General features: G+C 43.7%; 1 protein-coding gene across 1 annotated transcript; it reads left to right on the forward strand.

Moving 5' to 3' along the window:
- The first annotated feature begins 9,023 nt into the window (after nucleotides 1–9,023).
- GLT8D2 (glycosyltransferase 8 domain containing 2) lies at nucleotides 9,024–26,320 on the forward strand. Its single transcript, XM_065423348.1, has 9 exons — nucleotides 9,024–9,042; nucleotides 12,564–12,659; nucleotides 14,035–14,203; nucleotides 15,474–15,591; nucleotides 18,217–18,301; nucleotides 20,587–20,699; nucleotides 21,415–21,581; nucleotides 23,164–23,276; nucleotides 26,148–26,320. The coding sequence occupies exons 1-9, from the start codon at nucleotides 9,024–9,026 to the stop codon at nucleotides 26,318–26,320; spliced, it is 1,053 nt and encodes a 350-aa protein (XP_065279420.1).
- The last annotated feature ends 493 nt before the right edge of the window (nucleotides 26,321–26,813 follow it).

The following is a 26,813-nucleotide window of genomic DNA, read 5'->3' on the forward strand; positions in this document are numbered from 1 at the left end:
TTTAGGTTTAGACCCCATTGGGAGTTGGGCATCTGAATGTTAAAGACAAGAACACTTCTGTAAGCTGCTTTCAGCTAAGTCTGCAGCTTTGGGGCAAGTAATTCAGACCCTGGGTCTTTGTTGGAGCAGACGGGCATGTTTGGTTCAGCATGACAGGGTGCTGGGGTCCCGCGCTGGCTGGGAAAGCAGGGGCAGAGGTGGTTTTGGCACATCAGGTGCCAGCTCCCAGGGGGTTTCTGTGATTCAATCCGTCACAGGGTCGCCACCCCATTTTAATGAGGTCGCCAGGGCTGGCATTAGACTTGCTTGGGGCCTGGGCCCGAAGCCCGAGCCCCACCGCCCTGGGCCAAAGAGCTCTGGGTTGTGGGGCTCAGGTTACAACCTCCCGCTTGGGACTTAAGCCCCTGGACTTCTGCTTTGGCCCCTCACCCTGGGCGGTGGGGCTTGGGCTTTTGCTGTGGCCCCTCACACAGGGCGGTGGGGTTCGGGCAGGTTCAGGCTTCAGTCCCCCCTCCTGGGGTCATGTAGTAATTTTTCTTGTCAGAAAGGGGTCGTGATGCAATGAAGTTTGAAAACCCCTAATTTAGAAAAAAAAAACCACAAAATAAATCCCTTATTGTCTTTTAAATCTAGTGGATTTAGTCCATACATTTTGATTGTATAAGCATTCTACCTTCTTTAAGGCTTACACTAGAAAAAGAGACTTCATTCACGTGTAGAAAGATAGTTTCTGAGTGACAAGGCACACAAATGTGCAGCTTCTAATTTGGGATAAAAAGCATATTAGATCATCTAGTCTGACCTTCTGTATATCACAGGCCACCAGCACCCATATACTAAACCCAACAACTGAAATTAGACCAAAGTATTACAGCCCACAGGAGTCTAAACTATTATGTGCCACAGGCAGAGAATAGGAGGGGCTGAGGTGCACCACTGCCCAAAGTCCCCACAATCGTAGAGAAATGATGAAATGAGATACAGTAGACTCCTGTTTATCCAAAACCCTGTTCTCCTAATCTCTGCATTATCCCAATCCCTTCCTAGTTCCTCAGCCTGAGGTATATGCTTCAGAGGGCATGCATCTCAGGCTGGGGGACAAGGAAGGGATAGGGATAATGCAGAAGTTTGGATAACAGAGGAGAGACTCCCAGCCAGGACTGCGAGGAGGAGTCCCCCGCACTGGGTGTGGGGAGTGTGTGTGTGTGTGTGTAGGTGTAGGAAGGCCACCCTGCTGCTGAATGGCACCTGTTCTCTCAATCAGGGATGGATTAGCCTTTTGTGGGCCTGGTGCCAAACATATTTGTGGGCCCCCATGGGCGAGGGGCCAGCTGAGGGCAATGGGGCATGGTGGGGGGATCAGTCCCTGGAGCAAGGGGCTGGCTGGGGGCAATGGGGCACGGGGAAGGGGGGTTATGAGGAGGTCTGTATGAGGGTGGGGACTGAGGGGGAGTCTCTTGTGTGAGGCTGGGTGCAGTGGATCTCTCTGGGCTGGGCTGAGTGATTCCAGGGAGCTGTGGGAGAGGGGCGGTCTCTCTGTGGGGCTAGGCTGGGGGGGTGCCGGGCTGGGAGGTCCCAGGGAGCTGTATGTAGGGGGAGGGGTGGGCTGGGAGCAGTGGATCTCTGTGGGACTGGGCTGGAGGGGTCAGGCTGGGGGTCCCGGGGCGGGCCAGTCTCTCTCTCTTTCTGGGGCTGGGCTGGGGTCAGTGGGTCTCTGTGGGGCCAGGCTCAGGGAGTCCTGGGGAGCTGTGGGGGATGGTGCCAGGACGGGGCCGGTCTCTCTCTCCACAGGGCTGGACTGGGGGCAATGGGTCTCGGAGGGGGCAGGCGAGGGAGGTTTCAGGGGAGCCAGGCTATGGGGTTCTGGGGAGCTCTGTGTGTGGGAGGCATCCTGCAGGGGTCTCTCTTTCTCTCTGTGGGGCCAACTGAGGCCCTGTCTGGGATGGAAGCAGCCGGGCATGGCTCTGCCTCCCGCCCGGCCAGGAGGAGGGACCCGCCACCAAGACGCTGGGGCTGGAGCCATGTCTTTATGGGCCCTTTCCAAGTGTGGGGGCCCAGCACCGTAAACCCGGTACTGCTCTCAATGATCTAAACACCATATTATCCAAATTAAATCTGTGACCCTCATGCTATTTGGATAATAAGTAGCATACTGTATACCCCGCTAACTCTGGCAAGTGACCTCTACCCACAAACTGCAGAGGAAGGTGAAAAAATGCCAGGGTCACCGCCAGTCTGACCCGGGGGGAAATTCCTTCTTGACCCCACATACGGTGATCAATTAAACCCTGAGCATGTGAGCAAGAATGAGCCAGTGAGAATTTTTGGTGTCACCTCAGAGCATTGGTCCACTCTGTCCAATGTCCCATCTTCAGCCATGGAAATTTCTAATGCCTCAGAGGAAGAAGACCAACCCCACCCCCTCCACAGAATACATTATCCCCCATCCATCATCATTTTTTACCCATGGACCAAAGGATGGGGAATGTGAGAGGTAGCAAATTGTGCCAAATGTAACCCCACCCGTTATTTTGCTAACCCTGGACTTGAGGATAGGAAAGGTGAGATGTAGCAAATTGCAACAGGCATACCCCTTCCGTCACAATATGCTACTCTTGGACTAGAGAGTGGGAAAGGTGGGAAGTAGCAAATTATGACTTTAGCAGTTTGTAACATTATACTAAACTGCTACCTGACATATTGTGCTATCAGTACGGATATTCTTTTGCTGCCCTGTCACAATCTGCTACCTCTCACCTGCTCATTGGCCGAGAGGTAGCAAATTCTGACATAGGTTTTTTTTGACTCTACACTGGCTATGACGGAACATAGGTCACGTGATCCTGGGGGCTCCTCAGCAGCCCTCTCCCCCCAAGTCAGACATCACAGGGGGGGCCTGAGCACTTGGTCATTGGGAGGAGAGGGCCTGGGACCCCCTGGCCGCCTGCTGTCCCCAGGTGAGGGGCAGAGCTCAGGCTGCTGTTCCCCTTGCAGGCAGGGTCGGGGGAGGTTTTTCCCTGTGCGCTCAGCTCCCTTGCCCCACCTGGGAAGGAGCCTGGCCACAGATCAGTGGGGGTGGGGAGGGGTGTTTTGAATCAGGGGAATATTCTGTCCCGAACTGCAAGCACTTCTGGTGAGTGGGGAAGGGGCTCAGAGACCAGCTTCTCTGTGGCCTGGACAGGTCCCCTCTGGCTCTGCCGTGCTCTGTCCTCCTGTGAGAAATGTCACTGGCCCAAATGCCTGAGCTCATGGCCCTCTGCTGTTTGGCCCAAATGGCTGAAGTTTTTCAGCCACTCTGGAGAAATTCCCCCTCCAAAACTTCCAGCTCAGGGCAAATGCTTGAAGCAGAGCAGGGCCAAGCCTTCCTGCCCTGCTGCCCCATGCGCTCACTTCATGGGCAATCAGCCACCTAGGGCTGATCTACACTAGAAATGTATATGTGCATAGTTACCTCTCTCAGGGGTATGAAAAAACCACCCCCCTGAGCGACATAAGGGTTGCAGGCATAAGCGCTCAAGTGCACAGCGGTATGTTGGCGGGAGACGCTCTCCCGCTGACAGCTACCGCTGCTCATTGAGCTGGTTTTATTATGTCGACAGGTGATTTCTCTCCCCTCAGCATAATGTGGCTACACGAGCGCTCTTAGAGCGACACAGCTGTATTGGTACAGCTGTGCCACTGTAAGATTGTAAATGTAAACATTCTCTTAGGCACCCACCTTTGAAAATGTTGACTATTCAAAGTCCTTATCTGACCCTTTCTGGAATTCACCGATCTCCACCTATCACTTTAGCAAAGAATTGTAAGGTCTTCAGGGCAGGGACTGTCTACTACTGTGTTTGTACACTGCTGAGCACAGTGGGGCCTCATTCTTGGTTTGTCCTCAGGCACTACTGCAATAAACATGATTATTATTAATAATAATATGAGAACTGACAAACCTGTGAGGGAAACAATGACTTGTAAAATATTGAGGCTTGAGAGAAGCAACCAGGCTGTTCTATTGAGCACATCTATTAAAAAGAGAACGGAAATAGAGAAAGTTTTACAAAAGGTGTTGAGACTCAGGACCCATGGAGTGGGGAGGGGATGATGAATCTCAGAATCTGCAAACAGGCCTTGATTCTGTGGGTGTGGAGTGATGGCGTGAGAGTATAAACACAAAGCAAACAGATGAGCTAGGTCCCCCTCTTGAGAGTGCTGCAGCTTGGCTGCCAATTACTCTAATCCTAGTAGTAGGAGTGAGATCTCAGGCTCCAATACTGCAATGAGCTTCACACATGCAGACTCCTGCACCCTCATGGAGCCAGAATCTCTTCAGTGGGCCTAGAGGGAAATGGAAGATAGATGGAACGAGGTGTGGGTGGGACTGAAGAGACCTGGGCTTACTACCAAAAAGTAATATTTAATCATTTTTTCCCCAGCAGTGCTAATGAGGTGCTTAGCTATATGGTCCTCTCTTCCGCTCTGGTCCTGCAAGCACCTCTTCACAAGTGGAACTTTATACCCATAAAGAGCTGCTTGTTGGCTCAGGGCATAAATCACACACAGACAATACAGTTCAGGCATTTACTTGTCTGGTGGGCTTTTTAAAAAATCTATATTCTAAATTTGGTCAGGCCAGATTTGGAATTTTGGTTTGGTCTAACTCTAGTTTCCATAGAAAAACAAAGCGGTTTTGAATGCTGATAACTGGACATGAAAAAATTCTATCTTCAGAGGCTCCCTAAAATCTTGCATTTTGTCTCAAGCTGTATTAATACTTTTAAAAGAGTTTAGAATAGTATGTACAGTATGATGCTACTGCTATAGAATGAGCTGAGGGGTGAAAACATTATCTGATACTTCTTTCAATATCTCCTCCTGAAAGCCCCATGGTTTTATTGTAAAGAAAATATTTTAATGGGGAAAGAGCATTTGACTGGTACAAGGGGAGGGAGGAAATTCCAAGCACAAGAGGTGGCATGGAAATAGACATGGAAAAAAGAATAGGAAAGGGTTCAAAGAGGGTTTCAGGAGGAAAGGTCTATCAGCATATAGTAAGAACTTCGACATTCCAAATTCCCTTTTTGTTCAAACCAAAACCCCATTCCATAATTTCCCCAAGATTTGGGAGGGACAGAATTCAAAATCACAACCCACATTCAGAGCTGAATTTTGTAAATGTCCCCTAGTTTTATAAAGGGACAAACCAACATTGTGGAGGTGAACACTTTTGAAAACATTAGCATGTTTGAAATGCACATTAAATTTTTACATCTTGAGCTTGACTGTAATGGAAACTATGATAAAACAATAGAAAAAATCTGTAATCCAAAAAATAAAAATAAATTGTTTCTGTTACAGTAGTCCAGTGGCAAAGTATCAGTACGAAAGATTCCAGCAAAATTCCAAGGGTAAAAGCCTGGCCCTGTTGAAGTCAATAAGAGTTTTGCCATTAATTTCATGCGGGGGAGGGGGATGAGAGAGATTTCACCACAAATGTTCAGGCTTTGCTGTTATTGAGATTCCAGTTACATTTAAAAAGAAAAATAAACTAACCTGCCAATAAGGATGCTAAGAAAAAAGCCAGCCTAATAACCTTTAATCCACAGCGATTGTTAAAGACACATATCATGCTGTCCTTAATTGTGAGTATTTTCTAAGAATTAATATGCTTATTGATGTCATATTAGTGTTCACAGTAGTCATGTAGTATGTTAATACATTGGATTTGTGCCCATTCTTCTTACTTGATTCTTGCTTACCAATAGTTACTCTTCATCATTACCAAAAATAACAATTACATAAAAATGTTACTCGAGACCATGCGATTGTTGAAGTTGCTTCTGGAGGTATTTGCTTTTTCCCCCATCTGGACTTTTGTTTCCTATGGGATTTATTTGCAATCTACCCGATGAGGATCTGAGGGGAGTTTGCCAGATCTGGGGCTGCATCATTCAGCACATCTGGAAGTGGTTTATGGGGCTCTTTCACTACGCCAGTGCAATGTCTGGATTCTGAGCAGCTTCTCAGAGGCAGAAAAAGGAAAGAAAAACCAGCACCGCTCCAAAGTACACTTGAAGGATTTGAAAAAGGATTCCCAATTTAAAAGCGTTACTGTGGCCCTTTAAGGCTCATGTACCTAAGATTTCCAAGGGGAGTCATGGGCAAGGCACTTTTGGCATGAGCGCTTGCAGTTTTGGGTGAGCTAGGAACCGAGTGTTGTCGCCCTGCAATTCTTCTGGAGAAAGAAGCCGTGAGTGCTGTGCTGCGTTTGAAAGGTAAAGACTAATTCAACAGGAAATATCTAAACAGTAATGTCACTGTTTCATATGCAGCTTTCCCTGCTGCCGCCCCTCATTTTGTTATATGATCTGGCAATTGTGTCTAGAGACGTCAGATTCCAGTAATCCACGTTTAGGAAAACTAGGGGTAAATGTTTGCAGAGTAACAAGTTGAGTTCCTTTCTTTCTTGAAAAGCTACAAAATGCAGATATTAAGAATCTTTTCAAATATTGAACTAAAAGTTTTGTTATATGTGAGTCTTTCCAGGTTTGGATTTTAAAGATTAAAAACTTGGAGCGATTTGGACTGTTTTAATTATGTCTGGAGCTAGTGTAGGGTTCTGACAGGCCAGCTGCACATCGCAGTGACTGCAAGTTACATTTACAGTTTGGGACAAATTCTGTAAGATCCTATTGAAATCAATGACAAAACTGCCATTGATTTCACTGAGGCCAGGATTTCACCCCAGGAGTGAGAATTTTGTCCACTTACAAAAATTACTGATTCAAATTTCCAGACTAGAAAGGAAACAATATTTGTGTTCTGTGCACAGGAGAGGAGATTTCTAAAGGCAAAGCTCTTCTCTTGACTGATCGCCTGATCTACTTACATATGTAAATCAAGGGGGTTCTGTGCATATGGAGAGAGCAGAATATTGGAGTCTAGATAAACAGTGCAGATCTGATAAGAATTTAGCCCTAAAATAACTTTTACCTTACACTATGTTTATTAATCTGTCTTTTTCAAACCAGTCGCAATATTTACATGCATACAGACTGTTCTGTTTATGTGTTCTGTTTAGAATTTAACTTGTCAATCAAAATTGGAGACTGACTCGAGATCTTTCCGTAAACTCAGAATTAACCAATAAGACATAACTGTATTTTGTGACTCAGCTTTCAAGAATTCATACCACTCTAGCCTCCTCTCCCTTCTCAATGAATCAAAATGAATTATATTTAAAAATAATAAACATAATATCTGTAGCTCCAGGCATGAAAATATGGAAAAAGGGGGTTGAGATGCCAGGAACAGCTACAGTGCTAGAGGGAGAAATGTCACACACGTACATTGTTTTCTTTTTTGCCTGTGGTGCTGTGTAGTTCTTGTTTGTTTTAATTTTTGATATCTTATCTCATGTCTTCAATAACTTGTTTCCTGAAGTTTCAGTTTGCTTTCATAGGTTTACAGGCCTCAGGCGATTGGAATGTAAAAAGAAATTCCCGTTAAACATATTGCTCCAGATTATGACTGACCCTCCATAGGTGTAGTAGAGGGGCCAGAAGGCTAGCAGTACTTGGGAGCCTGAGCAATGTGGGCTGGCTAGCATCAAAGGCAGCTCTTATTAGGGGCAGGAGAAAGGCCTTGTGCTCCCTGTACACAACTAATCATCCTTTTTGTTTCCAAATGTGTGCCTAGTGTGGTATTTTATTTTTAAAAAGAACTGTTTACAAGGGATTTTTTTAAAGGCCTATGTCCAGGGAAGAAAAAAAATAAGTAATATTTTTTTTTTTAAATGATGCAACTCAACATCTCTATGATGAGCCCATCATTAAAATCAGTGGGAGTTGTGACAGGTCTAAATTTGGACCCATAAATTTAAAAATAAATCATAATCTGCTTTTTACTATTAAGATTTTCTAAACTCATACCGCTTAAAGTACAAAGAAAAAAGTAATTTAGCTTCTAAAATACAAGGAAATGTGGGATTTTCCCATAAATGTCCATTAAGGGAATTTAATACTTTCCTCAGAGGCATCTGATCCTGGCCACTTTCAGCGCTTGACTACAATGACAATTTTAAGGAAACTTCTAGTTGCTCCAGCACTATAGATGATGTGGTTAAAATGCTAGTGGCCAGTCTTCACCAATGCTCTCCCCTTGTTGCTACAACCTGTTGAATTTAGGGTGACCAGATGTCCCGATTTTATAGGGACAGTCCTGATATTTGGGGCTTTTTCTTATATAGGCGCCTATTACCCCCCCACACACACACACACCCTGTCCCGATTTTTCACACTTGCTATCTGGTCACCCTAGTTGAATTATGCTGTCCCCTGGTTGCTGCCACCAGTGAAATTACACTGATGTTATAGCAGTGGGGGAAGAGTTCCCTACAATTGTCAGTGCAGACACAGCCCAAGCCAGAGACAGGATTCTAGGCTAGATAGCTCCTTTGTCTTATTTAGTACGGCAATATCTATGTTGCTGTGTGATTGATTATAACAAGATCTAGAAATGGCATTATGGTGTTTACATTTGTTGTTCTGCTGTACGGGGAGTCAAGGATAATTTCAATGGATTAAAATACCTACAGATGCATTTTGTAAACACATTGTATATTTGCATATGTTTTATTTTCTGTTTTACATTAAGAAAAATCTGTGTTATAAAATGTAAGTATTGCTGATATAAGTGACTGTACTGAGTTTATCGAAACATTAATTGTTTCGCTATAGTTATATAGCTTTGAAACTGGTTCATGTATTTAAAACATTTTTGCTTTATAAATTCTGGATTATATAAGGTCATAAATTATTGCCCAAAACATTGCAAATATAATATGTTTTCATGAAAAGCTTTGCAAAGTTAGGATCCAATCCTGCTTCCATTCAAGTCAAAGGCAAAACCTAATGGTGCAAAATTGGGCCCATAAAATACTAAAGAAATATTCATCACTGTGTTTATAACTTCTCTCTTTCTCTCTCTTTTTTTTTTTTTTAACTACAGATTGCAGTTCTTAACCAAAGGAACATATGGCTCTGTTAAGGAAAAGTAAGAAAGATTCAGAATATTTCAATATCAAATTGATTCACATATTTTTTTAAACAGCTAGATAAAGATCATGTAAAAATTTTACAGGAGATTGCATAGGAGGGTTGCATGCTAATTTATTACTCCAATTCTGCAAAGCACTTAAACCATTCCTAACTTTAAGTTTATGATGAGTAACCCCTTCCCTGCTCAGCAAAGCACTTAAGCGTGTGCTTAACCCCATTGAAGTCAATGGGAATACTCATGTACTTTGCTGTATTAAAGGCTATAATGACAGCATCTAATCCTGACACATGCTTAGCACCTGCAAATTCCATTGAAGTTAATAGGCCAGATTCAGAAATGACATGTATGTTGTATCCACCACGCAAGGTATTAACAAACTTTAACAGAACCTTATTTACAGTGGAAGTCTCTTTTCCAAGCTGTAACTGCACACCCTGTAACTCTCCCAGCCTCCTCAACTCCTCCCCCCTCCTTCCTGTTTCCTGTCCTTTCTGACTCCCAACAGCCAGTGCTCCCAGTTCCAATAATCACATGCAGCATCTAAACACCACAATGTAATGTGGTGTAAATTAGAAGTTAGTAAAAGTGGGTGAGTCTAAACTGTTGTAATTTATATACTGAGTGTCTGGTAATAGATCTAAGAGGGAGTAAATTAAACTGTGTGGAAGAGGCTAGTTTAACATACATCTTTCTTACATTTTCCTGTTATGTGTTTTCCTGTTACCTGCCTCTCTTCCAGTCTTCGGTGTGGAAATTATACAAATATAGACTTTCTTATATCTGCTCACCGATGTGTAACTTGCATCATCTTGCACATCACTTCTGAATTTGAATCAATGGAGAAAATCTTGAGAGGTGCCACTCTGTGTTGGCCTGATTGACACTGAGAACAGTGAGGCTGTAGAATGGCTTCTCATCAGGTTCACAGTTAGGTCCGTTGGAGTTATAGAAGCTCTTGCATGTAAGCACTTCCACCTCCTCCTATACCCGTTTGCAGATCCTGATCCTTCTGTCTTCCTCATGGAGGAGCCATGGAAGCTACTACTGCAGTGTTGAGGCAATATTAAACCGTATGAAGCACTATGTAAGAGCAATCCAGGGACTGGGGCTCACTCTGAGCCTTCCAAAAAGTGGATGGTTGGGAGTTTGAAGGGGCTATGCTAGCTCCCAAATTCCAGTTTTCTTGGAACACGGAGACCCTTATTGTGGATGAGTCCTTCGCTTTCTTGGCTAACAGTTCTGTTGTGATGCTGTCAGTTGGTTCCATAGGCCGCTTGCTTCCCTTGTTGTCAGTCAGCTGGGGAGTATCTGCTCTCCATCCCCCATGCAGGAACATCTTGAGAGGCACTGCCTCCCACTTGACATCACTTATCAATATAGCAGAGGGGATGGAGTCTTGGAATTCTGCCTCTGGGGGAATGGATGGATCTTTTTGGGTATGGAGCTGCTCCGTGGCCACTGTTGAGAAGGAGGGCTCCACACTCAAGACATGATTAATGCCTTTGGGTGCTGAGTTTAGCTTTCCTGCAGAGCTCTGGTGGATTTTATGCCTTCTCAGCACCACAGTTAGGATTTGGCCCAATGGGATTCAGGGTTCTCAATACCTCTCAGGATCAGGCTAAAGTGAGCCAGACTATGCCTTCACTAGCTCCATGCAACCCCACTGAAGTCAGTGGGTGAGATCCTCAGCTGGTGTAAACAAGCATAGCTCCACTGACATTCTTGATCTATGCTAATTTACACCAGCTGATGATCTTGCTCAAAAGATTTGTACAGGTGTAACTGAGGGCGGAATTCTGTGTTCTATGTTTTTTGTATATTTTGCCCATTCTGAGAACATTTATGATGCTACATAACTAACAAAATAGAATTGAAGATGACATTCGGCAAGTTCATTGATGATGATGATGATGATGCTTATTTACCCTTAGCGTTTCCAGTAACATCCTACTCAGTCAGGGGTGATTTATGTTAGATTGCTTAAGCATTCAGTCCAAGGCAGACTCTGGTAGAAGCTGAAAAATCCAAATATACAGTAAGGCATTTGCTTTTCACATGCTTTGATTTTGCTAAGTAAAGTACTTGAATCAAAATATTTATACCTTTGCAAATATTTTGGAACATGCAGTTTCTGTGGCATGCTGAGTTTATTTTTGTAATGCTTTTAGAGTTATCCTCAAATAGACCTTGAATAGCTGAACTATTTCATTGAAATGATCTAAAATGCTTCACTGTTTGAAGGTCTACCCAAAGGGGTTTTGGGTAAAGGAAAGGGACAGGTAGGGTTAATTCTGAAATCCTATGGCAATTGGAGGACCACAGGGTAGCCAGAAAAAAAGTTCCAAAATCACTTCACGTCTTTTTATACGTCTCTTACACATTTTAAAATCAGTACATTCAATTATACAAATAAAGAAAAACCGTGCACTTCTTCGTTACCCTCTAGATATGTGTATTAGACTTCCAAGTGACCTCAGAATCATGTTCTCTTCCTCATCCTTCCACTTTCATCCCCCTCCCTGTGTGGTCAGTTCCTCCTTAGCTTAGGACCTAATTCTGCAAAGAGTTATTACTGAATGTAGTGCTTATTACCACATATACCCCAGGCTGCATTACCTTTTCCAAGCAATGTCCGCTGGGGATAGGGTGACCAGATGTCCTGATTTTATAGGGAGAGTCCCGATTTTGGGGGCTTTTTCGTATATAGGCACCTAAAGTCCCCCACTCCCTGTCCTGATTTTTTACACTTGCTATCTGGTCACCCTAGCTGGGGATGATGGACAGCACCCTGTCCCCCGCCTGCCTGCTGCTCCCTCTGCCCACCTAGTCCCACCCATGTTTGTGCCATAAAGAGCATTTTTTGAGGGGTAGAAGAACTGTGAGGTCAGTATCACAAAGGTGGCTGAACCACTATTCTGTGTGGGATAGAGGATGCTCATAATGGTATGAAGTATATAATACCCCACTTTGGGGATGGAAACAGTTTGCAGCATCACTATAGAAAGTGTGCATAAGACCAATCCCCAACAAGCCTGTATCTTGCTGTCTGTAACTATGATGAAAATGGATTTGTCTCAAATACAAAAGCAGTTAAAATCATTTTCAACAATAGTTAAGGAGAAAATGGGGATAGAACCTATGGCTGCCAACCATTTTCAACAGGTAATTTTCCTAGGGTGAGCAGCCCTTGAATAATAGGCTTAATGATTTAACAGTTTTCCTATTTTGGAAGTACTTGCAATCAGAACATCCTTGAAAACCAAAACATCTGGAAAGAGCTCACCACAGATTACTGATTATACTGGACACGGGCTACAGTGCGAATTTCTAAATAAATCTTAAAAGCAGTTTCTGTTATTAATTCGGTCAAATAGCAAGTGAGATGAGATTTTCAAAACAAATACAGGAATACAGTAAATGGCAAATATGTAGCTGGTAAAATAAAAATACAGGTATTTGAGCAATTAGCATTAGTTTTTATATTAACTTTTAACCAGTTGTCCTCTTTATTTCAGTTAATCAGATCTTATTATTCCTACTTGTTTTGACCATCTGTGTCATTCTGTATAATAAAGTTCACAAGGTGCCATCTACATTAAATAATGAAACAAGTAAGTAGCTCATTATTTTATTCTGTTCAGATTTCATGGTAACTGAGCACTGGTTTCTGTTCCTGCTGTAGGATAAACAGGAATTTATAACAGAATCACTTGTGTTATTTTGATGTAATCTAGGACACAGAACTTTTAATTTCTAGATCAGCTGATTTGAATAATACCAGGTCAGTAGTGGCTAAGAATCTCCATTGTGATTCAGGGCCTGATCCAACTCTCCTTGAGGCCAATGAGAATTCTTCCGTTGACATCAATGGGAGCTGGGTCACATTCTCAATTTTTTGCAGAGCCTAACAGAGAAGTCAATTGGTAACAACCATGAGGATGTGTTTTAATGATGGGAATCTGCCTGCTTGGGAATAGACTGAGACCACTAGTTCATTTCCAACAGGCCATCAAACAGAGGCAGCAGGTAATAGCCAACCTGAGCCAGCCAACCACTGACTAAGGACTTGTCTATACCAGAAAGTTTTTCTGCTTTAACTGTACTGGGTGCAATTATACTGGTGTAAAATGTAGGGAATAAACTGTACCAGTATAAGCCACTTTTATATGGCATAACTGCTTTCACACTAGGGATTTTACCAGTATAACTATGTTGATTTATAAAATCCCACTCCTAAATGACACAGTTACACCAGTAAAACTTTTAAGTGCAGATCAGACGTTAGGGGTGAAAGACTTCATATCGTAGTCCAGGTCTAAACTACAGACTTCTGCTGGCATAAGTCAGGGTGTGAAGAGGTGTGATTCTTGAGCAGTGTTTCTCTAACTGGGGTCGCCGCTTGTGTAGGGAAAGCCCCTGGCGGGCCGCCCCTGCGCCACTCCCAGCAGCTCCCATTGGCCCGGAGCAGCGAACCACAGCCAGTGAGAGCCGCGATCGGACGGACATGCGGACGGAGCAGGTAAACAAACCGGCCCGGTCCACCAGGGGCTTTCCCTACACAAGCGGCGACCCCAGTTTGAGAAACACTGTTCTTGAGCAACATAGGTGTGTTGGCAGAAGCCCCTAGTGTGGACACAGTTATATTGGGAAAACCGTGTTTTTAGAAGTATAGCTTGTTTAACTGGTGGGAGGTGATTATAGTGTACAAAGCACAGCTGCATCCACACAAGGAGAGCTTTGACGGTGTAGTATATTCCTACATCAATAAAGCACTTCTAGTGAAGACTTAGTCCTAGTATTTATTTTGGTATTTATGTGCACTAGTGTCAGTACTGTTAATCGTGTTCCCCAGCTCTTCACCCCTTAGCAGCTTCCTGAGCATTGTAACACTTTTGCTCTGTTTCTAGTTTATACAATTCAGAGACTAGGTCTGTTATAAAATGGTGCTGAATTCTGTACACTAATTTGGGTTTTTGCTATATGCAGTTGATTTGGAGAGTCCTGAGGAAATGGAAGAAGAAATTCCAGTGGTGATATGTGCTGCTGCGGGTAGAATGGGTGCAGCGGTAGCAGCAATCAGTAGCATCTACAGCAACACCGATGCTAATGTTTTGTTCTACATAGTTGGCCTAAAGAACACAATTCCACATATCAGGTAATAGTATTTACCAAAAATTATTCATTCTGCTGCTTAGTTAGGGCCTAGGGTGACCAGATGTCCCGATTTTATAGGGACAGTCCCGATTTGGGTTTTTTTTTCTTATATAGGCTCCTATTACCCCCCCACCCCTGGTCCTGATTTTTCACACTTGCTGTCTGGTCACCCTAGTTAGGGCCAGATTGTTACTGGGCTTTGCATTGGTGCACAGGGATTGGGGGAGGGCCCAGGGAGTCATTCCTCCCCCCCTGTGCAAAGGCCATCACAGTCACAGATCCTGCAGTCCCCTGAGTACAGGGATTGCTGCCTGCTAGGGGCACCAGCCACCCCAGAAGGGGACTAATCTAAGCCAGGTGATGGCCACAGCCCCGCACCAACCAGCGGCGGAAGGGAGGCCATGCTGCAAGATGGTACAGTGTGTGTGTTTCTCCTGCACAATCCTTCCTGAAGCTGCCTCTGGGAAAACGTGGCTTTGCACTGCTCCATAATTCAGGGCTGTGCCTTCAACTTCAGAAGAGAAGAACAGATAGAGTGGGGCTAACATAGAAAAAAGGAGAGGTAAAGGTTATAAATATGGGGTTCAACCATGGTCATACAAAATTGTAGATATTGTTTAAAGTGGGGTGGATTGAACCCAGGTGCAGACCAAGGAGGAATGAGTCCATCAATGTAGGGGCCATCTCAATGAAGAAACAAACTCATTCAGGAGTCTCTCTCTTTAGCATATTTATATAGCCTTCATTACTTTAGTTTCTTTACAATCTTTAATGTATTTGTGCTCCCAACATATCTGTGAGGTAGAGAAGCACTGTTAACACCATTTTACACATAAGTAACTGAGATCCAGAGCCTCAAAAGTATTTGGGCTTCTAACTTCCTTTGAAATCAATGGAAGGTAGGATTCTAAGTACCTTGGAGGAACTGGGCCAGATAGAATAAGTGACTTGCTCAGGATGACACAGGAAGTCTGTAGTGGAGCAGGGATTCGAACCCAGGTCTGGTAAGATCATTAAAAGATGCAAATACCTGTCAAAATGAGGCTCAAGAAGAGAATCTCCTATAGAGCTGGTCAAAAAATGGAGTAAAAAGTTGTGAAAAAAATTATTTAAAAAAGTATTTTTTTTCATTGAAAGTTTTTTGTGTTTTGTTTTAAAACCAGTAGTCTTAAATATAGCCAGGGCATGTGTCATTAAGCACTTTGACGTTTCATACTGAAGGTCTCTGTGGTTTTCTGTAACACACTTTTATCATTTCTCTTTCATCTCAGAAAATGGATTGAAAATTCCAAACTGAAAGAAATAAAGTATAAAACTGTGGAGTTCAACCCTATGGTACTAAAAGGAAAAATAAGACCAGATGCATCACGCCCTGAGTTACTCCAGCCTGTGAGTAAGCAAATACCATATATCACCAAAACAGAGCTGTCATAGTCTCCAAGATTTTAATGCACATTGAAGACTTCAAATCTCCTCTGTGCTCTGCTCCTTCGTACAGAACCACTGGGGTATTAGAGGAGCCATACCAATTGGTAATAACGTTGGATGGTTTTCTTATTAGACTAGCACACCTCCTGTGGCAAGTGCTTCTACTCCACATTGTTGCTCTTTTGCTCTATCTCCTGAGGTACAACTCCCTTTATATGTTGTAGGAGATCCTTCCAGGTGGATGACCTGACTTGATTAAACCCTGGTCTGACCTGGTTAAATCTAGGCCAGGCCATATACTTGGGCTGGCCAGTGGAGAGACCAAACTTAACTAGCACTTTAGAGAGCCATAAAAATAACACTTCTGTAGAGATGTAATCAGAATAATTAGTGTTACTGCCTTGCCCACCAAGACTGTAACTCCTAACAGATTACATTTTTTTCTTACACATCACTCAGGCCTTGGCTACACTGGCGGTGTACAGCGCTGCAACTTGCTGCGCTCAGGGGTGTGAAAAAACACACCCCTGAGCGCAGCGAGTACAGCACTGTAAAGCGCCAGTGTAATCAGAGCCTGCAGCGCTGCACGCTCGCTCGCAGCGCTGCAAGCTATTCCCCTCGGAGAGGTGGAGTACTTACAGCGCTGCGAGAGAGCTCTCGCAGCGCTGGCGGCCAAGTGAATTGCCAAGTGTAGCCAAGGCCTCAGAAAAGGAACCAACAACTAAATGTTGAGACATCACTCATAGAGAGGAGATCGTTGCAGCAATGTCCCCGCTAATTTGCCCATCTTCCTGCATGGGACGTTATCTGTTTGGGAGCTTAACCCTGGGGTTTATTATTATAACTTTAAGAACTTAAACTCAGCTGCAACCCTGAGCTGACTGTGTTCTGGGCTAGTGACTCCCTCCCAGCGTAATTTAGAGCCTGAAGGCTACTCTAAATTACATTGGCTGCCTACAACTGCTATTGACTGATGTGGAAGACAAGGACTGCTAAAATGCAAGGACGCTGCAAACGTGTCCCCTTTCTAGGGTTGCCAACCCTCCAGGATTGTCCTGGAGTCTCCAGGAATTAAAGATTCATTTTCAATTAAAGATTATGTCGTGTGAAGAAACCTCCAGGAATACATCCAGCCAAAATTGGCAACCCTCGCTACGCTCTTTCCCTCTGCAATGCCCCCTGCTCCCGCAGAAGGAACTGTGTGTAGTGTAGGATTTGCTATGCCAAGCCTATGCCACTGGAGGTGTCCCTTATGCTGGGGTGAGTCTCCTGTGCCTAGCTATGCTGCCTTTAGGAAGGCTTTGTACTGAGAGTGCTGTGAAAAGCTGCTGCACTGCAGTGGAAGATCTGGGTAGCGTTGCCAGATGTCTGGTTTTCGACCAGAACGCCCGGTCAAAAAGGGACACTGGTGGCTCTGATTGGCACCGCCGACCAGGGCGTTAAAAGTCTGGTTGGTGGCACACCAGGGGCCCGGGGCTAAGGCAGGCTTTCTTGGAGCCATGGTAAGCGCTGCCGGGACCGCCCCTGCACCCCAACCCCCTGCCCCCAGCCCAGAGTCCCTCCTGCACCCAGATCCCTCATCCCCGGGCCCACTCCAGTGCCTGCACCCCCAGCCGGAGCCCTCACCCCCTCCCACACACACACCCCGCACCCCAACCCCTTGCTCCAGCCCAGAGCCACTTCCTGTGCCCCAAGCCCCTCATCCCCGGCCCAACCCCCAGCCAGAGCCCACACTTCCTCCCGCACTCTGAACCCCTCGGCCCAGCCTGGAGCCCCCTCCTGCACCCCAAACCCCTCATCCCCGGCCCCACCCCAGAGCCTGCACCCCCAGCCGGAGTCATCACCACCTCCCGCACCCCAACCTCCTGCCCCAGCCCAGTGAAAGTGAGTGAGGGTGGGGAAGAGCGAGCGACGGAGGGAGGGGGGATGGAGCGAGCGGGGTTGGGACCTCAGAGAAGGCATGGGGCATGAGTGGGGCCTCAGAGAAGAAGTGGGGTAGGGGCGTTTGGTTTTGTGTTATTAGAAAGTTGGCAACCCTAGATCTGGGCCATTGTGAATAAATACTGACCACCGGGCTTATTACATTTTTAAAGTTAAAGTGGCAGGATAAATCTCTGAATGTAAACACCCAAGCAGACTGAGTCTAATTCAGGGAGAAAGGTGATCTCCTGGGACTTCTCTAACATTATCTTGTGGCATTGTGGGTCAGATGCATGCATGTTGTGTCAGCATTGACTTCATCTGAGTTATACCAAGGAAGAATATGGACCCCATGTGCTTTAGAATAATCCCAACATTTGACAGAGAATCTACAGCTAATATTTACAAAGTTTTTGGGAGAAAGCCTGGCCCCTCTGAAGTCATTGGGAGGAATTTCCCATTGACTTCAGTGGGGCCAGCATGACATTGTCTTAAAGAAAATATGGAGGCAAGTTTAAAATTGTGGCAATCAGTAATGGTAGTTGGACAATGTATAGTGATGAGAGGACTAAGTCACGTTTGAATCCTGAAAAAGACATTCAAGATGACTGCATTAAGCCACTGTGCCACTTACAGTCTGTCATTTTGATTGTTTTTTTTTAACAGCTGAACTTCGTTCGATATTATCTCCCCCTGCTTATCCACAAACATGAGAAAGTCATATATTTGGATGATGATGTGATTGTGCAAGGTAAGCTGTCATCCAAAAATTCTTGGAACGTAGCAGAAGTTTGCAGCAGGAAGTTCAACTGCTTTATTGCTCACCAGGAAAGATGAGCTCTATTTAAAATTGAGGATGTGGCCTGGAGTACTACACTTATGACAGCTTCACACTCACCCTTACATAGTATTTAACAAAGGAAAATCAAAGGGACAATTTCTACTTTTGGATGTTTGATCCTGATCGTAGGTGTGTGGGTGACGTTCAGTGTTTATTGCATCTGATCAGTTGCTGTGCATGAGTGTACAAGGCAATTCCAAGAAGCGTGGTTTCACAAGAACAGGCAGCAATACTCCTCTCTAAACAGGACTTGACGTTTCCTATTTTGTTTGGTCAATGTGAAGCTGACCTTGAATCCCCACAAATGCTAGCATCCTTACCCCAAATAACTGCTTATTCTTGAGAGAGAAGAATTTACTCAGATCAGGTTGTAAAAGACCCTGGATCCTGTTGTTCTGAGCACCCTCAATTCCTATTTATATCTATGGGAGCTAAGGGCACTCAGCACCTCACAGAATCAGGCTTATTGATATTAATATCTTATGGTTAATAAAGACAAATCAGAAAACAATTCAAGTGCTGGAAAATCCCTCCATGCCCATACAGCAAAAGCTAAGTAGAGGCACAGTTATCTTTTCAGATGGATTTCTCAGTCTGTTCATTCCTTTCTTTGCCACTTTCTCTGTTCTTTCTTCCTGCTAGTGTTGATGTCTTCTCTTGCTTTATCTTTTTTTCCCCTTCAGCATTCTTCCACATCCCTGTTATTTTGATAGCACCTTTCATCCAAGGATCTCAGAAGCACTTTGCAAATGTTAATTAATTAAGCCTTATGAAACCCTTATGCAGTAGGGTGTCCAAGGACATTGGGTCAAGTTAATCCCTGGAGTAACACCTTTGAAGTCAGTGGAATTACAACAACAAAGAGTTTGGTTCATTTAGTTTTCAACAGATTTTCTGCAGTTTTTCTTGCCTTCAGATGTAGATTTCAGAGCAGCAATACTTAAAAGGGCACTGTTGACCACTTTTTAAAGTTGGATTTGTTTTCTTTGCCTTCCCTTCACTTTCAATAAGCTTGATAATGCAATTTCTTCCACATTATACTATCTGGGGAAAAAATAGATTTCCCCCCACTTACATACACCTTTCCAATGGAGTCAAAATCTCTGCCTTTTTTTATCATCAGTGATGTTAGCAGGAATATTAAACACCGTGGAACAAATTCTGAAGTCTTTGCCTAGTCAAAGCTCCCTTTGAAATGAATAGGAGTTTTGCAGAGGAAACACTGAACATGGATTTCAGGATTTAGCTCTATGGAAATAGTATTTGTTAGCTAAGTGCTTTCTGCAAAGCAACAAGAGGTGCACACACTGAATTTTGGTGTGTCACACCAAAAACACTGCTTTTGATTTTCTTGTTGTTTTGTTTTACATCTCACAAAACAGAAGCTGTTTAGAATCTAGAGGAAATTCCTTCCCAGATCATAACAATTTTAAGGTAGGTCAATTTTGAACCATAAATAGGTTAACAGTGTCCCTTTAATTCAAACACTGTACCATTGTGGGACATGAATCCTATTTCAGGTTTTCAAACAAATTGGTGAGTTGCCCCTACAAGATGATGTAGTTCCTGCTCATTTCCAGGATTTGTATTACCTCATGCTAATATTGCTTTATTCGGGTTTCCTAGCAAATGAAAACAGAATTATTTCATCATTAATATAGCCAGGAGCACTGTGAACATTTTAGCTGCTGGTGTTAGCCTATGAATATTATGAGCCCACTTTTCAAACAGCGAGGCCTAGTATCTTAATAAGATGTAGCGAAATAATGCCCTAAGGAGAAAATCTGCTCCCCTGAACAAAAACCCAGGTAAAAGGGCATTGTGCAGGGGACCAAAGTGGGATGTAAGGGGAAGGGGACACAGTCCCCCATCCAGAGGCAAGGTACAGACATGCACATCTGTGCAACCAGGCTACAGCTCATGTCTCATGTTTGGACCTTCAAATCAGCATATAGACACATAAAGTATAGATGAATACATGCAAACATAGGATTTTGACTTCCAGTTACAGGACCCATGTTTGAAACCAATGTCCGTAGAGCAAAATTCTGCCTTCCTTACGTCCAGGCCATCCCTTGAAATTGGTAGGGTTGTACCAGTGTAACGGAGAACAGAGATTGTCCTAAACAGTCTGAAAGACAGATCCATGGCAACGAAACAAACCCATTCTTAAACTCCCAATTCTGTATTCGCAGGTGACATCCAGGAACTGTACGACACAAAGCTAGCTCCAGGCCATGCTGCAGCTTTTTCAGACGACTGTGATTTGCCTTCTACTCATGAAATGGTGAGAAGTGTAGGAATGCAGGTAAGATGTTAGTTTTAAATTCAGATTGTTGATGGATTTTTACGTACAGATTTAACATGATTTTCTTCATCCCCAAATGAAAGTTTTCTCAGGGTAAAGTATAGTATTAGGACTTAGGTACATAGTTTAGTAAGGGGAATTGTTTCCTGTAATCATCTCAAGATGTGCTGTCTCCTGATTCTTTTGCAGTATGTTTTGTATTTTACTAAACTCTTCTTGTTTCGCTAGGTCACTTGTGCAACATATTTAGAAAAGAGTATTGATAGGATTGATATTAGACTTTCTGATAACTGAGAGGGAGTGAGGGTTGAACTTTGTGGGCTGCTCAAAATATATTGTTTGAAAACCAAATCCGGAGTGGTACGGAACATCTGCAACTGCCATTAAAGTCCAGTAGCCTTACGATAACCACACTGGTTTTACGCTAGATCACCTACAGTAAGGTGAAGAGGAGTGGGCCAAAAGACAAAGCCCTGTAGGACTGGCATGGAAATATTGCTAACACATAATGATTAGAATATCCTGTCCTTTAGCCTTGTGCCTCACACTGAAGGCAAGGCAGGTAATAATAATCTAGAAATCCAGTTCTCAGAGCTTATTGTTCAATGCCTATGTATTCTGCATGTGCATGAGGTAGATACAGCTGCATCTAAACATATCTAGACATAAATTAGATTTACAGTAGACATCTATATATAATTTTCCTTCTTTCTAGAACACATACATGGGATATCTGGACTACCGGAAGCAAACAATTAGAGATCTTGGCATCAGCCCCAGTACCTGCTCCTTTAATCCTGGTGTAATTGTGGCTAATATGACAGAATGGAAGCACCAGCGGATTACAAAGCAATTAGAAAAATGGATGCAAAGAAATGTAGAGTATGTACAGATATCGAAGTCTTCACTTTATCCTGACTGAATGAGCTGTTTAAAGTTGAATTTTCTGTTCATTTTTCAAAGGTCCATTACTTAAGGTGTGCTTCCCTTCACAGATCGTAATGCAAAATAACTGTTTGTTGCACAATTTCCACCTGTTCTAATCCAGCTGCAGTCACGAACAACATAAAGTGACCACTTGGGACTCTGCAGACTTGTGCTGACTCAGCAAGCCAGGCCTAATCCTGAGAGGTGCTGAGCACATGCAGTTTTCATTGTGGGTGATCAGCCCCATTCAGGATCAGGCTGTTTATGGGCAGAGCTGATCTCTCTTTCTTGCAGTGGGATCAGAGTGGAAAGAAACTCTCTGCTCTCGCTTGGGGCCCTATAAGCTGCAATGTCAGCAATACTGGAAAGGGGACACTTTTTTTACATAACCCAAGAACCATTTCTTAAACACCAACAAAAAGCCCATTTTTCTTCCTAAAAAGATAAACCATAATTTACATAAACCGCTGAAAATCAGAAAAAGACCCAACCCCAAGAAGCTGTAAAAGTGGCAACTCCACTATGAGAAGTCATGGGGATCGGGGACTTTATGGCATTCTCTTTAAAAAACAATGTATGGTCAATGACATGAGTCTATTCACAAAGTATTTGTGGTATCAATCCATTGTCAGCGAGTGTTGGTAACTTGAATATCATCTGCTGTACTCTGCACAGGGTGAGTCAAACTGCAGTAAAGCAGAGCTGAAATGAAAATGGATCATACTGTTGGTCACTTCTCAGTTTTCTGCTACCCTGGGAAAGCAAATGAGAGCCGGGGAAGGAAGCACACAGAACTAGGGGAGGAAGAATAATATCCCAGGACCAACAGCTACAACTGCATTGCATATGAACGGAAGAGGAATGCAGACAGCAGCCTTCCCCAGTTCCCTCATTTGGCCTAGCACTTGATTTTATTCCTTTTTAATGCTTAGAAGAATACCCATGAACACTACAGCAAATTGCTGCAAAGATATAGCAAAGGGGTTTTACATTTTAAAGTGCACACACTTTCTCTGTACCTGGAGTTTGTGCCCACAATAAAAACAACTCTTCCCGGTCTCATGTGGACTACCTTTTGCATCTGTAAATTCTGTGCCAGTCCTTTAGACTTTAGGCACTTCCGAACAGGGGTTGGCTTCATTTTAGGTCAGGTTCTGCCACGCTCCGACTGAGTAGCCCCTCATTCTGAGAGGAATCCCAATGATTTCTTTTCTGCCACCATGAGGCGTCCCGTTGATTTTGCTGGGACTACTTACAGAGTAAGGTACTACTCAGCATGAGTAAGAGTGGTAGACTTTGACAAGATTTCTCGTACAGCACCAAACATTGTTCACAATTAGAAGAAAAAAAAAACCTATAAGTGTTGGAATGCCAGTAAAAAGGTGCATATTTAAAATTAGGTAAAGAAGTAGCGTTTGTCTATACAAAGCAGATTTTAATAGTAAATTAGCCAGAGCATTAGTATTTATTGCTTTTGCCTTCTGGTTTTGTAGTAAAGTTCCTTTTCATTTCAGGACTCTTTTTTGCCTTTTCACAGAGAAAACCTCTACAGCAGCACCCTTGGGGGAGGTGTGGCCACCTCTCCAATGCTCATTGTATTCCATGGAAAATATTCTACTATTAATCCCTTGTGGCATGTCCGACATCTTGGTAAGTATGTTTCATTTCAAAACACTCTGGGCTGGAACAAAATACAGATAAGATTTAAGGACCCTATGGATGATTTTGCTCATCCTCAGTACATTACTTTATGCCTCAGATCCCACATCGCTGCTCTACACTTATTCCCCTTCCTTCCAGATTCAAAATTAGCCCTTTATCACTTTCCTTGTCCTACTACAGCTGTTTACTTGAAGCTTCTCCTCCCTCCCCGTCTTCAAATTAACCACATTCCTGGAAGATATGCTTTAACCACCCAAGTTATTGGGCTCAATATGGGGTGAAATGTAACAACCAATGACATGCAGGAGGTCAGGCTAGGTGATCTGATGGGTCCTTCTGGTATTAAACTCTACGAAGCCAGGGGTTGAGAAGCAGTTGCAGGCTAAATCACTGATAACAGCCCTTGGGCTGGGGTTAAAGGTGGGATAGCTATTTTACACAAAGAGCTAGCTAGATCATATTGGCCTATATACTATGATACAAATGTATAAAAGGAAAGTATTCCATACTGGAAAATGAGACCTCACTGAAGGGGTGACTGAAACTGGCTCTGGCCTGGTCCAAAACTCTGGTGCACACTGAGCATGAAGACAGCCAGAGAACATAGGAAACTTCATGTTTGGATCAGATGGGATCTACCCACAGTAAGGTGCAAAACCAGTCTATTAAAAAGAACCCTTAAGAGAAGGGTCTTTAATTTAGCTTCCAAAATCGCACTAAAGATGTATTTTTGAGACTGGTAGTTCACCTAGGAATGAAAAAAATAGGACAGGGGAATACTGGAATCAGAGAAATATTTAGCAGTTAAGGTTACTAATTGATTTATGATAAATTCCTCCTTCCAGAAGAAGGATGTAAGAGTGCATGGCTGCCTCTCCCTGTCAGTCTCAGAAGGAGGCCATGCCCCCTTGCGGTCTTATTCTGCAAAAGGCAGTCTGAAAAAGGGGGAGGAATTAGCTGTTTCTGGGGCTCAAGCCCTCCAGCAGGGCGGGGCAGTGAATAGTTTAGTGTCCTAGCTCTGGCAGATGGTTGGCTAACACAGGCCTCTTGGCCTATGGTGGGGTGGCAGGGGGTAGTGGGACACGGCCCACCCAACTCTACCATGTCCCAGACCAGGCCCCTAACAGTGGCGGAGTTTTCTGCCATTGAGTCAGCGGGGAATCCAGTCGCAACACGCCGACCTGGGCTCAGGTAGCAACGCAGCTGGACTAGAGTCGGCTGTCCCTGGGCTACTTCCTACCCTCCCTTTGGGGTGTACCTGAATCCCGGGATTGTCCGCTGTCTCCCTGGGATACACAGCCAGCAGTGGCGTGCCTAGCAGCTCTAGTGAGTCTTTGGGACAGCAGCGGCCTTCTGTGGGCTCCCGTTCCAGCAGCGGGTTGTAAGTGTCTGTCTCCCTCGGTAGCTCCAGCTCAACTGAGCTGCAGAGCCCATCTTTTGTACTTCCTGTCTTGCCCCTCTGTTTCCAGCAGGGCAGGCATGGCCTTCCTGGCTTCCCCCACCAGGGGGCTGACTGGGAGGCACCACCACCTATCTTGGAGGGAGGCCCTGCCCCCTCACAAGGGCAAACATTATATTGAGATGTACTAGTAGGAGTAACACTTGTCTATAACCCTCCACTCCACCATCATCAAAGATTTATTTAGAACAATGCAGGATTTGGGCACCATTTTTTAAAGAGGCACAAACATAGTTGAGTGTGAGCACTATGGGGTAGGGGGCCGCCTCTTGCTGTTTGTAAAGCAGCATGTACAGTACATCATTTGTAGGGCCCTACCAAATTCACGGTCCATTGTGTTGTAATTGTAGGGGTCCTGACACAAAGTTGTGATGGGGGTTGCAAGGTTAGTGTGTGTGTGTGTGTGGGGGGGGGGGGGGTTGCAGTACTGCTACCCTTACTTCTGCACTGCTGCTGGCGAGGTGCTGCCTTCAGAGCTGAGCGCCAGGCCTACAGCCACCGCTTTCTGGCCACCACTGTCACTCTCCAGCTACCCAGCTCTGAAGGCAGTGCAAAAGTAAGGGTGGCAATACCTCGCTCCCCCTAAAATAACCTTGTGACCCTCTTGCAATTCCCTTTTGGGTCAGGACCTCCAGTTTGAGAAACGCTGGTCTCTCCCGTGAAATCTGTATATTGTGTGCTTTTACCCATACAAAACCAGATTTCACAGTCCGTGACACATTTTTTCATGGCTGTGAATTTGGTAGGGTCCTAATCATTTGTGACTGACCAATACTGGAAATCAGACAGGTCAGCGGTGATGAAAATAAAAAAAAAAATAGCTTGAAGAAAGGCTAGGAACTGGGCATATTTAGTGTAAAGAAAAACTTAAAAAAATTCATAATTTTTCTGAAGTATAAGACAGACAAGCCTAGAGTGTCACTAATCAAGGACAGAAAAAGTAAGAGGCTTGAATACAGCTGCAAGAGATTTCAAATAAGGCAAATTTTTCCTAGAGGGAGAGAACAGAAGCTGCTAGGGTAGGTTGTGCAATTAGCTTCAGGGGACAGAGTCAACATTCACCTGGACAGAAGGCTGATGGTTCAGTTGTGCATAATACAAGGTAGTGGACTAGAATAGGCACCTGAGGTTCCTTATGACTCCATCTATGCTAGGATATTAGAATAGGGTAGTGCGGTTATCCAAAATGTTGTGTTAAATAGAACTAAGTATAAGGACAAATGTGAATTAAGTTTATCAAAATAGCCCATCATGTTTAGTACCAGTAAAAAGTATACTAATTAGCATATTTTTTCTTTAAATCAGTTTTATTAAAAGTTGTATTTCATTTAATTGCATAGTATCTTCCAATACTGATCTTTACGAAAGCTAGAGATTTATTTCTGTTTAAAACCCCACAGGGTGGAGTCCCGATGCCAGGTATTCAGAGCATTTTCTTCAAGAAGCTAAATTACTTCATTGGAATGGAAGGTATAAACCTTGGGATTACCCTAGTGTTCATAATGACCTATGGGAAAACTGGTTTATCCCTGACCCATCAGGGAAGTTTAAAATGATTCGTCCCAATAGCTGATACTGAAAGACGTCTAAAATGTTTATGCCTTTAAAAATAAATCAGTTTCCAGCAAGATCGTAATGGATTATTCTATTTCTATATCATACTTTGCAATACAGTTTAGCTTCTGTGTAATATATGATAACTATTGTGTTAAACTGTATGTGTAACTGATTTTACAAAACTAACCTTAAGTATTTAAGCTTTACCCTAAAAATAAACTTGTGCTGATATAGGGGGTAATACATACAAACTTCAGATTAGCTTGAGTTTCTAGTAATACTGTGAGATATTAGTTTACTTGATTAAAAACATTTTAAGATGTTTACAAAGATGAAAATCAGGACTAAACAGAATGGGTTTCAATGCAATGTCTTGTATCCTCTAAAGAAGGTTCCAGTTGCTTGCTGAATCTATACCAGCAGTACTTTGTGTTGAGTACAAGATGTTTTAGCTTTTCTAGTCCTGTTTTTTTAAGCAGCATAAACCCAAAATGAAAGAAACATTTCAA

Source organism: Emys orbicularis, chromosome 1, assembly GCF_028017835.1.
Source record: "Emys orbicularis isolate rEmyOrb1 chromosome 1, rEmyOrb1.hap1, whole genome shotgun sequence".
Lineage (NCBI taxonomy): Eukaryota > Metazoa > Chordata > Testudines > Emydidae > Emys > Emys orbicularis.

Excerpts from the sequence above, each read along its gene's own strand:
- GLT8D2 (XM_065423348.1), top strand. Across the intron at positions 18,302-20,586 it reads TGATGATGTGATTGTGCAAG|GTGACATCCAGGAACTGTAC; the intron begins GTAAGCTGTCAT and ends CTGTATTCGCAG. Across the intron at positions 20,700-21,414 it reads TGAGAAGTGTAGGAATGCAG|AACACATACATGGGATATCT; the intron begins GTAAGATGTTAG and ends CCTTCTTTCTAG.